At 38.5% G+C, this 16,571-nt stretch overlaps 1 protein-coding gene across 1 annotated transcript; it reads right to left on the reverse strand.

The window, feature by feature from the left end:
• Positions 1–4,014: 4,014 nt before the first annotated feature.
• LOC149790751 (putative methyltransferase DDB_G0268948) lies at positions 4,015–16,345 on the reverse strand. Its single transcript, XM_089971438.1, has 4 exons — positions 15,871–16,345; positions 10,439–10,521; positions 4,722–4,844; positions 4,015–4,187 (listed from the first exon to the last, which is right to left on the reverse strand). Exons 1-4 carry the CDS (start codon positions 16,327–16,329, stop codon positions 4,097–4,099), a joined length of 756 nt encoding a protein of 251 aa, XP_089827564.1. The 5' UTR covers positions 16,330–16,345; the 3' UTR covers positions 4,015–4,096.
• Between the last annotated feature and the right edge of the window lie 226 nt (positions 16,346–16,571).

Consider the following 16,571-nt stretch of genomic DNA (forward strand, 5'->3'; position numbering starts at 1 on the left):
TAACATAAATGATGGAGAATAATCAAGCAACAATACAAACTAAATATACATAACAAAAGTCATTTCCGTCTCATCGCGGATGGTGCTATTCTTAGGGTAATTTTGAATTCTGGCCTGAGACCTTAGGATTTTCTAATTCGCCAAGGCTGAAACGTTTTTTTTTTGTTCTGCCCCAATTTGGCCTTTTTCAGTTTAAGGGCAAACATGGCTACCAACAAACTGTTATTGCTACCTATATCAGCGTGCCTCTAGAGTCTAGACTACTGGTACATCTTACACTGATTATCTCCCTTTACCCTTGATTAGCACATGGCAGTGTTTCCCTTTACGCACATTTGTGCGTCTGGGACGCACGCTGGAGAAAATTGACGCACACATTTTGTTGCCGTGCGTTTTTTTGACGCAAAGGATTTTCATAATGTGATCAGGATTTATTTAATACCCAATGCATTGGACGATTGATGACATCGTATATACTTCAGCATAGGCATTGACTGGTTCCCCGCTTTGTTTGTTCCTTGCTTTGCGCACCTCTATTCGTATAACAGAGTGCAATGCAGGGGATATTCGAAACAATGAACCAGACTAGCATAGGCAATGTTATGACGGAGTAGCTTCCCCTAATTTCGCGAGCACTTACGCGATTTCCATCGAGCTCGACAAGCCGTCATCTATATGTTTAATCTCTCTGCTTTATGCACTAGAAAGTGATCTCCAGATTAAAACGCAGTGCGCTAAAATAATTAGCGAAGAAAGTGAAAGAAGAAGAGCACAAAAGAGTAACTGTGGATCTAACTTTAATGAAAAGTGGAGAAAATAATGTCCTTGACTGGAATACGGTATTCATACATTAGGATTACTGGTGTGACTTATGATCGCGTGATTGCGAAGACTGCAAAAGTGAATAATCCTTTCTTGACAGGGTTCTAGAATTTAAAAAAAAATCTGCCCTCGTTCGCCACAAGATATCTGGAGAACACTTAATTACCCAAGATATTCTTTCACAACAAAGAAATCAGTAAACTTGCAGAGACAAATGCGTTATTTGGATTACAAAGTCAGCGGGTCATTGCAGATTTTGTGTGTTTTTAACTTTACTGCAATAAAAGATAGCTCTTAAAGTTTAAATGTAACTTATTAGAAAGAAGATGAATCATTATCCTCCTTGATATTTGGATAAATATGTTCTAGGACGAAGTACAATGAAACCAATGATAGTACACATTTTATTAAATGGCAGTAATTTGACTGCCATTTTGTTAAAAAGATTTATTTAGCTTTTTGTATTGGCTTGTATGTACTGTGTTGGGCTATAATATTGCTTCATATTGATTATAAAGAGACTGTTAAAAGTACGACTTTAAAAGAAAAATGAACTAATAAAAATATTTTTGAATGGACATAGCATTAGTTTGTGAATTGTGCATGTAGATTTATTTGTATGTTTAGAGAGAGAGAGAGAGAGTATGTTGTGCAAGTTGCAATATCCTATTTCAAGCTGAAAAAGTACGAGTCATATGAAAATTTGTCAGTACATTTTTGACCCCCACATTTTTTATTTGACACCCCCCCCCCGTTCTGACACCAAGGTTTTTTGTTTCTTTTTACCCTCAATTTTACACCCATGGGGGATACACTGGCACATGGTCTATCTGGCTTTCTGTCTTGACATCAGGAGTCTTCCACGTCATCTTGTGAATGTGTTTATGCTGAAAAAGAGTCCCTCCAATAACAAGATCTATGTCTTCGCAGTGGCCACAAAGTCTTTCCCTAATATGTGTGGGTGCGTGCGTGCGTGCGTGTGCGTGATTTTTATTGTTAGCGTAGCTTCAACAATTTTTCAGTCAAATCGCTGCGATGTCTGTACTGTGGCAGTTTATAGTGATGTCTAGCATTGGGGCATCATGCTGCTGACATGTCCCACCCAATCACATTGTCCATTCACTAGCTCGACCAGTCCTAATATATCTTAATGCTGAGCGCGAAGCGAGGCAGTTGCTAGGACTATTTTCATAGGTGTTTGGTATGACTTGGTTGGAGTTCGAACCTGCGTCCTCTCACATCTGAGATGAACGCTATAACCACTTAAGCCACGGAGAGAGAGAGAAGGGGTAGTAAACTACATCTTGTCTTGTTATCGCCAGTTGATTACTATCCGTTTATTCAATATTATGTCCACATGTGATGTCTTGTCACTATTTTATATTGCAATGTATAAAAAATAGACACAACTACAAATAAATATCAGACATGGCAGGACCCCTAGTGGTTTAAGGCGCTAGATTTTACTGATCACTGACGTATCACAACTGTCTGGGTGGAATGGAATCTCATACTCGGCCAACTTAGAAAAATGAAATAGTTTGCAAGTAGCTTCCCGTTTGTCGGCAGTACTTCCCGATTCTTCCTCCACCAGATATATTGGCCGCCATGTAGAGCTTATCATATGATGAAACATGGCGTTAAATCAGTTATGTCAGAATAAATACAATAATTATAGGTTACTGCATTTGTATGGGAAAATATGAAGGAGTTTTTGGATGGAATACGGCACGAACAAATGCAGTAACCTTTTTATTATATGCTCATTTTTTTATTCTACCTAAGGTTTAATTATATAAACAAAATACACTACAAGAAACAATGTAAATGAATGAATGCCGTATTCCAAACTAAATACACAAGCGCAGACTTGTCATTACACAATGACATCATTATTAATGCGCACATAACTCCGCCCAGATAAATTTGAACTTAATCGCGTGCTCGACATTATTTTCGAAAGAAAATGGCGTGTCTAGTTAAAATTGAAATTTGCAGTCATATTGTTAATGAATGCGCATTGCAACAACTTTTCCATTTGATCTGGAATGAATATATTTTGGTATTTTGTTTCGATTCGACGAAAGTTTGTGATTTTGGACTAGATTCATCTGTGCAAATTATACATGAAATACATCGGATTGAAGTGACGCGGGATAAGCAAGTTTACGTCTGCAAATGTGTTACCGTTTCTGTCATTGAATGTTTGAAATCATAACGTGGGAAAAATATGAAATCTTTCAACTGCAATTTTCAAAAAGACGCTATGGAATTTAATGTGTATTTCATTTTGAGTGCAGTAAGTAGGATGCAGTTGCACTTATCATCGAAATTACAGCACAATTTCGAAATGTGTAATCCAGATTGAAAACCTATGACATGGATCATGTTATTCGGATTTGCAGAATTAAGAAAAAAACATTTTGAGGAAATTCAGGATGTAAAACTGTAAGTATGTTTTATTTTGCCATTCTTATCACCAGATAAAGAAGACAGTATACGCCTTGTCACCTGTATGTTATTTGTAAGCACATAATCTTCCGTCTTTTATATAATGTAGCTAGCCTAAATCCGTAACATTGTATCAAGGCGGAATGTGCTAAAACAGCTTGGTTTTATTGCAGTCCACGAAACATGTTTTAGTTCATTCAGAAACAAATTTAAAGAAACCACAACGTATAGAGCCTCTTACGTGAGTGTATATGATTTGTTTACAAATCAAAAGTGCTGGTGTCTGCGTCATTGTTTGTTTACAATAGAAAGTAGTTCCTTTATTCACGTGAATGGTATATGTGTATTGTCGCGCGCGTTCAGTATCGGGAAATATTGAACGATTCTGACAATGTAAAGTTAACGGGGAAAAAAATGAGCATATAATAATCTACAATACCTAATGATGTAGACTATATAAAATAAAGACTTGTGTTATTGTCAAATTAGTGGTCTGTTAGTTATGTTTACAGATGACTATATTGTTATTGGCTTCTCTGCTGCTGCTGATGATGATAATTATTCAAATGCTGCAATATCTCTGATGATCTGATAAACTAATATTTTCTTACTTTCTATCGGCTATACTAGATGTTCGCTCCCCTGCAACAGGGTGCTATGTGTTTTGGAAAGGCATGTTGTATTCCATGTACATTTTAGTGTAAACTTTGAATTCGCCTTAAAAGGTAAAGAGTAACAAACAATTACAAGAATTTTATTTTGTCATAAGACATTTATATTCGTACCTGACCACATGAATAAATGCACGTTACGAAACTATCATTCATTTTCGGCATAAAATAAGAGTGTATTCGTAAAACATCTTCATTTGTCTCGTTTCTCCCGTCTTTTTGTCGTAATAAAACTCTTTTAACCTGTAAAATATTAGAATATAAGGATGGACTTAATCAGAAGTTTTTGATACACTGAATGCAAGCAAAATAAATAAATAAATAAATAAATAAATAAATAAATAAATAAAATAAAATAAAATAAATAAATCTAAAAAAAATAATGTGAAAGAGGGCATTGTATAAAAATAATTTAATGTCCAATGCAAAAGGCGCATGCAAAAATCAATAATATAACTGACAAATTCACATTTTATTTAAATATTATTGATTGATTTTTTTTAAATTAAATTTCTTGCAATCGTTTCCAAATTGCCTACTCGTAGTAATACCGTTCATGAAGGTAAGATGATAGCCATCATCTACTTACTTAGACATTGATATGAGTGTAGATAAGACCATCTATCTAACTACCAACCCACCCACTCATCCATCCGTCGATAGAGAGAGAGAATCCTACTTCTATCTATCTATCTATCTATCCACCCATCCATCCATCCTTCGATCGAGAGAGACAGAAAGAGAGAGTGAGAGAGACAGAGAGAGGGAGAGTCATACTTCTCCTCCAATTTTCTGGCTGCGTCTTGGTTATGATCTGTGAAGTCCTGCCAGGCTGACAGACTTACTAAAAAGCCGAGGAAATCGTCTATGGTGCAATCAACAGCATGCACATATTCTAACCTGAAGGTAATCAATATAGTAATCAGGAACCAGTAAAACAGTAGTATCGGCGTGCACTATGGCGCTGCATTAAAGTGAAAGCAGTTGTCTAAACGATTTCTGCGATATTTAGCATTGATTATTTTAAGAAAAAGTACTCCAGCAGACGATTTTAGACCTCACTGGTCACAACTTTATCCAGTGTGGGTGATAAATGTATACCTGGTCCCGTATGAAAATCCATATTTACAATTTCAGCAAGTCAGAGTACAACAAATATATATATATATATATATATATATATATATATATATATATATATATATATATATATATATATATATATATATATATATATATATATATATATATATAATAGGATTAGCAATAAATATTTTACTATTTCTCACCGCACTCATTCAACATACGAGGTACCCGCGTTTCTAACAAGCTATTGACAGTATTATACGACATTGATGAATAAGACATTTTGATTCTTCTTGACAAAGTTGGAAACAGTCGCGATTTCACTAAACACCTTAGGTAAGCACAGATCGGTATTTGCTTTTATTTAACCCACGGCGGTACAAACCATTACCCGCTCGCCACACGTGATTGTATCATTTACGCGTGTGGTTGACTTTGCGGCGACACTGACCACAGCGTTGTCACTGCAGATGCAGACAATTTTAAACTTGTATATGAAGTGTTATTGTGGATATACTTCACAAACGCACTGGGTATCAGCGTGAACTAACATGTGGCTCACGTAAATGATTCTTCCCTGCAGTCGTTAATACTTTTGCAAGGCAAATTCTATTAGGTGCCACATTCAGGCCAATACATTATTATTGATTGTGCTTACACTGCATATAATTTATTTTGATGAGGTTCCTTTTGTGTGAGACCAAACATACTACAGGAATATGATTATTGATCATGACGACACTATATATATTAAAAAAGTTCACAGATTGATAAAATATTCTGCTGGTATTGTTTTCTTTGAGCAAGAGTATTTTATATCTGAGAATTATCGTATATATATATATATATATATATATATATATATATATATATATATATATATATATATATATATATATATATATATATATAAAGTTCACATATCGATGCGATCGTATTTTGAACGAATTTGTGACTCGATCTCATGCTGGAATCATTCCGTCCGTACAATGGAATGCTTGTAACGTTATGGAAAAGAATTAATCGCTGTTTTGCTTAAAAACATCATACATATTTGACAAGAGACTCAAAAGAGACACAATTATGCTGTTTACAACACTTTTCCGATGAATCTTGATAAATTAATCGGACTAAGGGATTGTCCTGGAAGAACAGCGACGTAGACTTTGTCAAGTTAGTGTGATTACTTGCACAGGGGCTGACTCAGGTTATTATACTGTTGCTGTGTGATATGAATGGTCAGGAGTTAAGGTATCATTACGTAAGGATATTGAATCTATCCCGATTGCTTAACCGATATAGTACGCAGCATCGTAAAATAAAATCCATGTCGACATTGCCTGCACTTATTCACCATGCAGCTGCTCATTGACGATGCTCACTTTTAATACGGCCGAATTAGCGAAAGGTCGGAGCTGACACTTATGCCACAACCAAAGTGCTACAGTGCAAAGTTAAAGTACCGCATGTGAATTACACGGACTTTTAACGACTACACAAATGTAATCCATGTATGTATGTCAAGACCTTGGAGACTATCACGATCTGTATTTAAGAATATATGTGTTGCTGCTCTTTATACGTTCTGTTGTGATACAGATAAGTGTGAGTACAACTGGTATACATTGTTGTATGAAACCTGTGTGGAGCTGAAGTTATTCACCTATATTGACCAGCATATGTTAGTGGAAAGTGGTATCCACGATGAGATTCTAATGGCAAGTCACTTATACGCTAGAGTTAACAGTCTGTATGTAGATGGATACGACCCTGCTATCCAAAACTGGTACATCGTGTATATTTAACCCAACAAACTCTAATGATGGGCAAAGATGCACACCTTGCTTGATGGTGGGTTTGAGTATTCCATGGTACCGGAATCGTTGGTGGTACCCCGCGGGTGGTTATCCCCGTATCAGTGTTGAATTATGGACGGGTCCGGACGCAAGTTTACAGAATGTACAAAGATTGTTCCAAACCTGAGAACTTAGAGCACATTGTAGACATACATAATTTACAGTTCTATTTGAGATCATGTATGGATATATAACAAATCCTTCGGGAGCTCATGTTTGGTCAACGTCTGATGAACGCAGATCTAAGGACAAAAGCGACAAATGAGTTTTAAAAGGACTTCTTTAAATTTATAAATAAGGCTGTGTTTGGTATAACGATGGATATTTTAACAAAACCAATTTGCGTCGGCTTTGTCCATAATAGCGAACAAGAAAAACATCGCAAGGTTTTTACGGACCCCGCGTTTGAGTCACATAGGCAGTCTGACGGCGGACTCAATGCTCTTCACATTGAAAATCAAAACTACACCTGACAGTCAGTCAATGTTGTTGTGTTTGTGTTAGACTTGTCGAAGATATTGATGTACGAGTTCTATGATAAGACTAAACCGCTGTACGGTGACGGAATCTAGATGATGTTCACGGATATGAACTCGTTGCTATACATGTCACATCAGAAGATGCGTATGCGGACATGACAGAACCATGTTTAGTAGATGAATTTGGCACAAATGATTATCAAAAAAATATTCCTATTTAGTAATACAAACAAATGTGTTGCTGGTAAATTCAAGGATGAGTGCTTGGGAAAGGCAATCGAAGAGTATGAGGAACTATGCCCAGAGATATATTCAGGTATGGCTGGTTGCTCCAAAACACCACAAAGATGAAAGGTGTTCCACGCGTTATTGCGTAAAAGGATCTTCGACACGGCATATGTGTGGAATGTCTTCGTGACCGACGCCAATTCAAATAACATCTGATGTCCGGTCAACGAAACATAGGACATGTGTGTATCGTTGTACAAATTCGAGATTGTACCCGCTTGACACCAAGATACACATATTCCTCGACGGAATCATCATTCGTGCATACTTGCACCATATGAATTAACTTACAATTTCATATCAGACCTTGCTGGTAGATTCATTGTTCAACGCTGCTATGACCGATCCAAGATGCGTTACCCACTCGCAAAATCGTTCTTTACGATTCCGTAAGAATTCTTACGCGTACTAATGTCCAGATATTTCTTCAGCAAGTGTTCGGTTGAATCGTTCCACAATGACTTGATCACGATGTATATCCACATATCCAAGACGAATAAACAGCTTGTATTTTGTTAACAACACATCAACGGCTCCGAGAAATTATTTATCAGGGTCCCTTTGCAACAGTCACGGCCATGTTTGAGGTGAACGTGAGTAAATACTGTTACAAACCTGGGCTATTTGCTTCACCGAGCGACGTCAAGCCCTGGCGCGATTCCCGCTAGAAGTCACAAGTTTACCACAAATTTCCAAAGACTTATATAATCTTCAGTTGTAAATTAGAAAGCCCTTCGTGTCCATTCTATACATAACTTTTACTCTAATCAATGCAAGACCACAAATCTCACAATTTGTCAAATATAGATCAGCCGCACAATTGCATGGTTTCTCCTCATCAATTTTCCGTACCGTCAGCAGTTCATGTCGTAGAAACTATACAATTATCCCCTAACACAAGGAACTATTTTGACTACGCCACCTTAGGCCAATTAATTCATGGTTTCCAGGCACATTTGCGCAGTACTACTGCATCTCATTTGCCTCCATGTCGACATAAACGGTATCTGCTAAGTCCCTTCTTATTGGTCGCATTGTGTAATTTAACGGTTTCCCACAGTAAATACTGCAAATACATTCACGCCACCAATGAACACCACTGGGTTTAAATAGGGAATATGGTATTCCAGGGACACTCAATCAATTTTGACCTGAATTCACTACAAGTGAACCAGGGCATAATAGAAACTCACTAACACTTCATTTCGTGACGTTTGCACCTAGTAACTGGCTAATTATTTCGGGCTAAGGAATATTTCCATTGTACCGAATTCCAAAAATCAAACAAGTAATCACACAAATCTAAGAATTCCTTACAACGGGGCAATATAACCAAATGCGCATACTCCAAATTTATTAAATACTTTCAAGACCAGTGAATGTTTACAAGGCCGTGCGCGTCACTGCCATGAAATTTCATCAACATATTGCATTTGTCGCGGATTTCCTCAGACACGTGTGCGTATCGCTGTTACAATGATCACTTCTGTGTTTTTTGTGTCGACCGCGGGACAATATGATCGCGGGATTAATGACATGATAAATCCGGGGATGATTAGTTTATTAACAAACGAACTCGTTGAAGAGACTCATGGTGTATATTACGACACTGAAGGGAGTTCTGGAGAGTTTTCGAGTTAAATATTTCGTGTACACGATCGAAACCGCAACATCGGGTGCTTTTATTACTTTTATTTATTCCCCTTTGTACTCACACAGTGTGTGCTTGAAATGGTAGGATTTTTTAAAATAAAAAGTCCAATAAAAAAAAAACATAGAAAAATAGGCTAGTGTAAGGACATTAGAGATTGAGAGATTGTTTAAACTTTATAATAGTTTTTTTTTTTAAATTGGTAAGTAAGATGGTGAAGTTAATTTTGTTGATTAAGGATATACATTGTTCGATTTTAAACAAGCAAAGATGTGTGGCCAATATATTAGTGGCCTTTATATGTAAGGATTATGAAAATTATACTTTTGGTTTTTTTAAAAAGGTGTTGGTATTTGGTGGGGATAATACAAAAGGGATAGAAATTTTGACTATATAAAGAGAATCCAAGGGGAATTGGTGGTAGGTAACTGGTTTGCGAATAGTAAAGAATTAGGGACTGGACGGTAGATAATTGGTTTGTGGATAGTAGATACTTGCGTGCTGCATAGTAAATAATTATGTATTGATAGTAGATACTTGTTTGTTGGATAGTAGATGACTAATTTGTGGATAGTAGATCTCTGGGCTCAGGATATTAGACAACTATGTATTAGATACTAAATAAAAAACTGGTTGGTGAATAGCAGATATCGGGATATTCGTAGTAGATAACAGGTTGTTGAACAGTAGATTACTGTGTACTGAAAAGTATATCATTGGTTTGTGGATAGTAAATCACCGGGTACTGAAAGTTAAAAAACTTTGTGTTAATCGGAGATAAGTGGTTGATGAATAGTAGGGTCCCATTTGGTAAATAGTAGGTCCATGGGCTCTGGGTATTATTTCCCTGTAAGCTGATAGTAGATAGCTGAGTGCTGGATAGTAAATACATGTTTTCGGTGAATAACTAACTGTGCTTAGCATATAAACCTGTATCACCTCATTCAAACAGCACGAGAAGGCATACTCGATCAACTTTTAGAGAAAATTTATCTTGGGCTCTCAACGATTGGGTAAGCTATATGTATTCATTAGCAAGAACATTTTGTTGCAGGCAGCAATGGATGGAATGAAAAAATTGGGCTAACTTTCGCAACTGGAGTCAATAAATGTGGCAATGAAAAATGTAGATACCGTTTTACATCCTGGAAAGGAAAATCAACGTTGCTATATTTTTCATCAGCATGTCGAGTCCTAGGGTCCATGCACTTAAATAACTGAAACAGAAAAAAAAAGGATTTAGTGCAGGTGACATCGTCGCCATCGACTGTATTGAAAGTTTATTGAAATACGTAAATTTGCCATAGTCAGCTGTTGTCACCATCTGTTCAGGAGAGGAATATTGCCACATTAAAATCAAAGCAATATTTTTTAAAGAGATAATCTTAAAGTTTTCAATAACTAAAGTGAACTTTGATTTCTTAATAAAAAGTATATCAAGCAAAGATGGATAAAATAAAAGCGTGTAATTGAGTTGGTGTACTGCCACCCAGTGTTCGTCCCGTGGGAGACAAGAAAGATTAACAAATCTGATAAACCAGCCCCTGTTACCAAATAACCTTATTTTGCACGTTGTTGTTGCTGTTGTTGATTACGCCATCATTATCATTTATTATTATTATTATTAGTATTTGGTGTGTTTCATAGGGTGCGTATGCTGCCACTTTTTGTTGTTGGACAGTGTCTCTGTGAGGGTGTTATTGTCCACGTTGCTCGACAGCGTCTCTGCGAGGGTTTATTGTCAACATTGCTCGACAGTGTCTCTGTGAGGGTGCTATTGTCCACATTGCTGAACAGTGTCTCTGTGAGGATGCTATTGTCAACATTGCTAGACAGTGTCTCTGTGAGGTTGCTCTTGTCCACATTGCTGGACAGTGTCTCTGTGAGGGTGTTATTTCCACATTGCTGGACAGTGTCTCTGTGAGGGTGTTATTGTCCACATTGCTGGACAGTGGTGAGGGTGCTATTGTCAACATTGCTCGACAGTGTCTCCATGAGGGTGCTATTGTCCACATTGCTGGACAGTGTCTCTGTGAGGGTGTTATTGTCCACATTGCTGGACAGTGTCTATGTGAGGATGTTATTGTCAACATTGTTCGACACTGTCTCTGTGAGGGTGTTATTGTCCACATTACTGGACAGTGTCTCTGTGAGGTTGCTATTGTCCACATTGCTGGACAGTGTCTCTGTGAGGTTGCTATTGTCCACATTGCTGGACAGTGTCTCTGTGAGAGTGCTATTGTTCACATTGATGGACAACGTCTCTGAGAGTGCTATTGTCCACATTGATGGACAATGTCTCTGTGAGGATGTTATTGTCCACATTGCTGTACAGTGTCTCTGTGAGGGTGTTATTGTCAACATTGTTCGACACTGTCTCTGTGAGGGTGTTATTGTCCACATTACTGGACAGTGTCTCTGTGAGGTTGCTATTGTCCACATTGCTGGACAGTGTCTCTGTGAGGGTGGCATTGTCCACATTGCTGGACAGTGTCTCTGTGAGACTGCTATGGTTCACATTGATGGACAACGTCTCTGAGAGTGCTATTGTCCACATTGATGGACAATGTCTCTGTGAGGATGTTATTGTCCACATTGCTGTACAGTGTCTCTGTGAGGGTCTATTGTCCACATTGCTATACTGTTTCTCTGTGAGGGTGCTATTGTCCACATTGCTGGACAGTGTCTCTGTGAGGGTGGTAATGTCCACATTGCTGGACATTGTCATTGTGAGAGTGCTATTATCCACATTGATGGACAATGTCTCTGTGAGGATGCTATTGTCCACATTGCTGGACAGTGTCTCTGTGAGGGTCTATTGTCCACATTGCTATACTGTTTCTCTGTGAGGGTGCTATTGTCCACATTGCTGGACAGTGTCTATGTGAGGGTCGTATTGTTCACATTGCTGGACAGTGTCTCTGTGATGGTGCTATTGTCCACATTGCTGGACAGTGTCTCTGTGAGGGTGGTAATGTCCACATTGCTGGACATTGTCTCTGTGAGAGTGCTATTATCCACATTGATGGACAATGTCTCTGTGAGGATGTTATTGTCCACATTGCTGGACAGTGTCTCTGTGAGGGTCTTTTGTCCACATTGCTATACTGTTTCTCTGTGAGGGTGCTATTGTCCACATTGCTGGACAGTGTCTATGTGAGGGTCGTATTGTTCACATTGCTGGACAGTGTCTCTGTGATGGTGCTATTGTCCACATTGCTGGACAGTGTCTATGTGAGGGTGTTATTGTCAACATTGTTCGACACTGTCTCTGTGAGGGTGTTATTGTCCACATTACTGGACAGTGTCTCTGTGAGGTTGCTATTGTCCACATTGCTGGACAGTGTCTCTGTGAGGTTGCTATTGTCCACATTGCTGGACAGTGTCTCTGTGAGAGTGCTATTGTTCACATTGATGGACAACGTCTCTGAGAGTGCTATTGTCCACATTGATGGACAATGTCTCTGTGAGGATGTTATTGTCCACATTGCTGTACAGTGTCTCTGTGAGGGTGTTATTGTCAACATTGTTCGACACTGTCTCTGTGAGGGTGTTATTGTCCACATTACTGGACAGTGTCTCTGTGAGGTTGCTATTGTCCACATTGCTGGACAGTGTCTCTGTGAGGGTGGCATTGTCCACATTGCTGGACAGTGTCTCTGTGAGACTGCTATGGTTCACATTGATGGACAACGTCTCTGAGAGTGCTATTGTCCACATTGATGGACAATGTCTCTGTGAGGATGTTATTGTCCACATTGCTGTACAGTGTCTCTGTGAGGGTCTATTGTCCACATTGCTATACTGTTTCTCTGTGAGGGTGCTATTGTCCACATTGCTGGACAGTGTCTCTGTGAGGGTGGTAATGTCCACATTGCTGGACATTGTCATTGTGAGAGTGCTATTATCCACATTGATGGACAATGTCTCTGTGAGGATGTTATTGTCCACATTGCTGGACAGTGTCTCTGTGAGGGTCTATTGTCCACATTGCTATACTGTTTCTCTGTGAGGGTGCTATTGTCCACATTGCTGGACAGTGTCTATGTGAGGGTCGTATTGTTCACATTGCTGGACAGTGTCTCTGTGATGGTGCTATTGTCCACATTGCTGGACAGTGTCTCTGTGAGGGTGGTAATGTCCACATTGCTGGACATTGTCTCTGTGAGAGTGCTATTATCCACATTGATGGACAATGTCTCTGTGAGGATGTTATTGTCCACATTGCTGGACAGTGTCTCTGTGAGGGTCTTTTGTCCACATTGCTATACTGTTTCTCTGTGAGGGTGCTATTGTCCACATTGCTGGACAGTGTCTATGTGAGGGTCGTATTGTTCACATTGCTGGACAGTGTCTCTGTGATGGTGCTATTGTCCACATTGCTGGACAGTGTCTATGTGAGGGTGATATTGTCCACATTGCTATGCTGTTTCTCTGAGGGTGCTATTGTCCACATTGCTGGACAGTGTCTCTGTGAGGGTGTAATTGCCACATTGCTGGAAATTGTCTCTGTGAGAGTGCTATTGTCCACATTGATGGACAATGTCTCTGTGAGGATGCTATTGTCCACATTGCTGGACAGTGTCTCTGTGAGGGTCTATTGTCCACATTACTATACTGTTTCTCTGTGAGGGTACTATTGTCCACATTGCTGGACAGTGTCTATGTGAGGGTCGTATTGTTCACATTGCTGGACAGTGTCTCTGTGATGGTGCTATTGTCCACATTGCTGGACAATGTCTATGTGAGGGTGCTATTGTCCACATTGTCATACTGTTTCTCTGTGACGGTGCTATTGTCCACATTGATGGACAGTGTCTCTGTGAGGGTACTATTTCCACGTTGTCCATAACGTCCGGTAACATTATGGAACAATTAAAAGAGGTATTAATGTTCGCAAGCTTTGAAATGACCGCATGTCGAACATATTGTATTGATTTCTTCACCAATTTTATAAACAAATTCACTGACTGACTGATTTATTTATTGAATGATTAACTGATGTATCTATTTAAACAATCATTGGATGACTATAATCAAGAAATTGCTGGTTCAAGAAGAAGATTTACAAATGCCAATTATATTTTTATATCCTGCTATTTTGAGACGACACCTTATGTGGTTTGCTGACATTCAGTAATTTGCAGACACTAAAAACGATTGGGGAAATAAGGTCTCCTACGTATGCAGCAGAAACTACTAACACTGTTTACACCCTGAATCCAAATGAATGATAAACATTACAAAATGCAATAAAAGTAATGTTGGACATTATCTTTTCACTGCGGAGTTTTTCGCTCGGTTTTTGACACCAGCATGTGCTAGGTCTTACTGCCTTTGGTGTTTATCTCATCGTACACATGCTCTGTCATACTATCCTACGGTACTTACATTGAGATCACTCCCGGCTTTTCTGCATTAACTTTTAATCTCGCCTGATCGAAGCAATCCGTCGACGTTTCAGGGCCGCTCACACAAGTAAATTAGCCGAGATAAAAGCTGATACTTTGGTGCACTACACCTCTTGCACAATTTTTATTTTTAGATGTCAAATTTCAGTTTTCAAAGCAAGGTTTTGGACCATATGCAATGTTTGTAAAATGATGTAATACACCAAAATTTACTGAAATATGTAGTTAATATTTATCTCTGTAGGTATTCTTGTCTGATTGGTTCTGTTTCAAAACACATCGACAGCTTAATTTGATTGGCTGACGCGGCTATTACTGCAGAATTCAAGTTGCTACAGACATAGCAATGGTGCATGAGGATGAAATTCTTAAACCATCCAACTTCTGTAGCATCCATGTCTAAGTGCTTTTATTTCACGAGTGGTCTTAAGTTTCTGCGATGCTGCATAGTTATGTATTTATTTGAATGTGTACGTTTACGGTTCAAAATTTCTACTGCCATGAACAGACCGCGAAGACCTTGGGTGACACGAAAAGCCACTGCCACAAAAATTCAAGGTATTGCGCATGTCCTGACGTAATATGATCATACAAATTGTTCGTCTTACCTCAGAAATGAATGAATATTCTAATACGATAATTGCGTGTAAGTTAGATCTACCCGTATTTACGCACGTTAAACCTGCACCAAATTGTGAACACATTCGACCCAGATTTTGCGTCGCATAATTCGGAAAGAATTATTCTTAGCGTACTTAATGTTAAAATAGTTTTGACAAGGAAGCATTTTTGTTCACCAATCTACCTAATCTACCTAAAGTTTAGTACAGCTATTCTTTTCTTCTTTAAACTTAGGCGACTAACACCGTTGATATGAATTAGATTTAAGGCCTAGTTATTCATCCAATTTTCCTCTTCAATTTTTTATTTCCGAGAAATATTCATCAGGTTAATCAAAAGCACTGCATTAAATCACAGTCGCTTAGCATTGATGATCATCGCCATTTTCCAAAGCAAACTAACATGTATGAAACTAAATTGCTTCTCCAAAAGCGGACACGTGGTATGGGTAGCAATCTGTATTCCATGAGAAATGAGTGAGGATATAATGCTTAGTTTTAGACTGGTAGATGAAACATGTAGTAAAATGCATACTTCAACATAGAAGGCTTCAACGTGTGGACAGTCAGCTCGTGGCATCAAATACGAATACACAGCCAAAACTCCACCTGGCTTTAAAACTCTCTTTGCTTCTTGCACAAATTTCGGAATGTCAAACCAATGCATAGACACTCCAGCCGTCACAAGATCAACTGTATAGTCGTCAAGAAAACTAAGATCTTCCGCTTGACCTACACGGAATGTGATCTCTTTCACGTATTTTGACTTTGCAGCCTTTATTTGATCTTCGCTGATGTCTATCCCAATCACTGACCGGAAATGGCGACATAAACGATGGCAACTTTGGCCACTCCCACATCCTACGTCAACGGCCAATAGGAAACATCCATCTTTGCAGTGATCAACAATGGAATCAAATACCCAGTCGGGATGCGGAAGTCGGAACTTCGCATAGGCCGTTGTGCAGATCTCTCCTTTATAAACATCTGCCATTTTGCTGAATGCAGACTCTACAAATATATGGGGAAAAAAGAACGACGGATTATATGTTAGCACTGCTTTCCTTTGTATAACTGCCAAATTCGATAGATGCTTCTGAGAGAAATACAAAGCAAAGAGAGATAATACCGACTGTTTACAACACTCGCCCTTACATATTCAAAGCAAGACAAGTTAAAATTATTGCTGGTTTTCGTTTCTTTTCATATCATCTATTTGTGTATGTGAATATACGT

This window comes from Sinohyriopsis cumingii, chromosome 10, assembly GCF_028554795.1.
Source record: "Sinohyriopsis cumingii isolate HCF-2022 chromosome 10, ASM2855479v2, whole genome shotgun sequence".
Taxonomy (NCBI): domain Eukaryota; kingdom Metazoa; phylum Mollusca; class Bivalvia; order Unionida; family Unionidae; genus Sinohyriopsis; species Sinohyriopsis cumingii.

Coding starts and splice junctions, on each gene's coding strand:
- LOC149790751 (XM_089971438.1), bottom strand. CDS start 16,329: ATGGCAGATGTTTATAAAGGAGAGATCTGCACAACGGCCTATGCGAAG. Junction 10,522..15,870: donor TTGAAGCCTTCTATGTTGAA/GTATGCATTTTA, acceptor TTTCTGTTTCAG/TTATTTAAGTGCATGGACCC. Junction 4,188..4,721: donor GCCAGAAAATTGGAGGAGAA/GTATGACTCTCC, acceptor AATATTTTACAG/GTTAAAAGAGTTTTATTACG.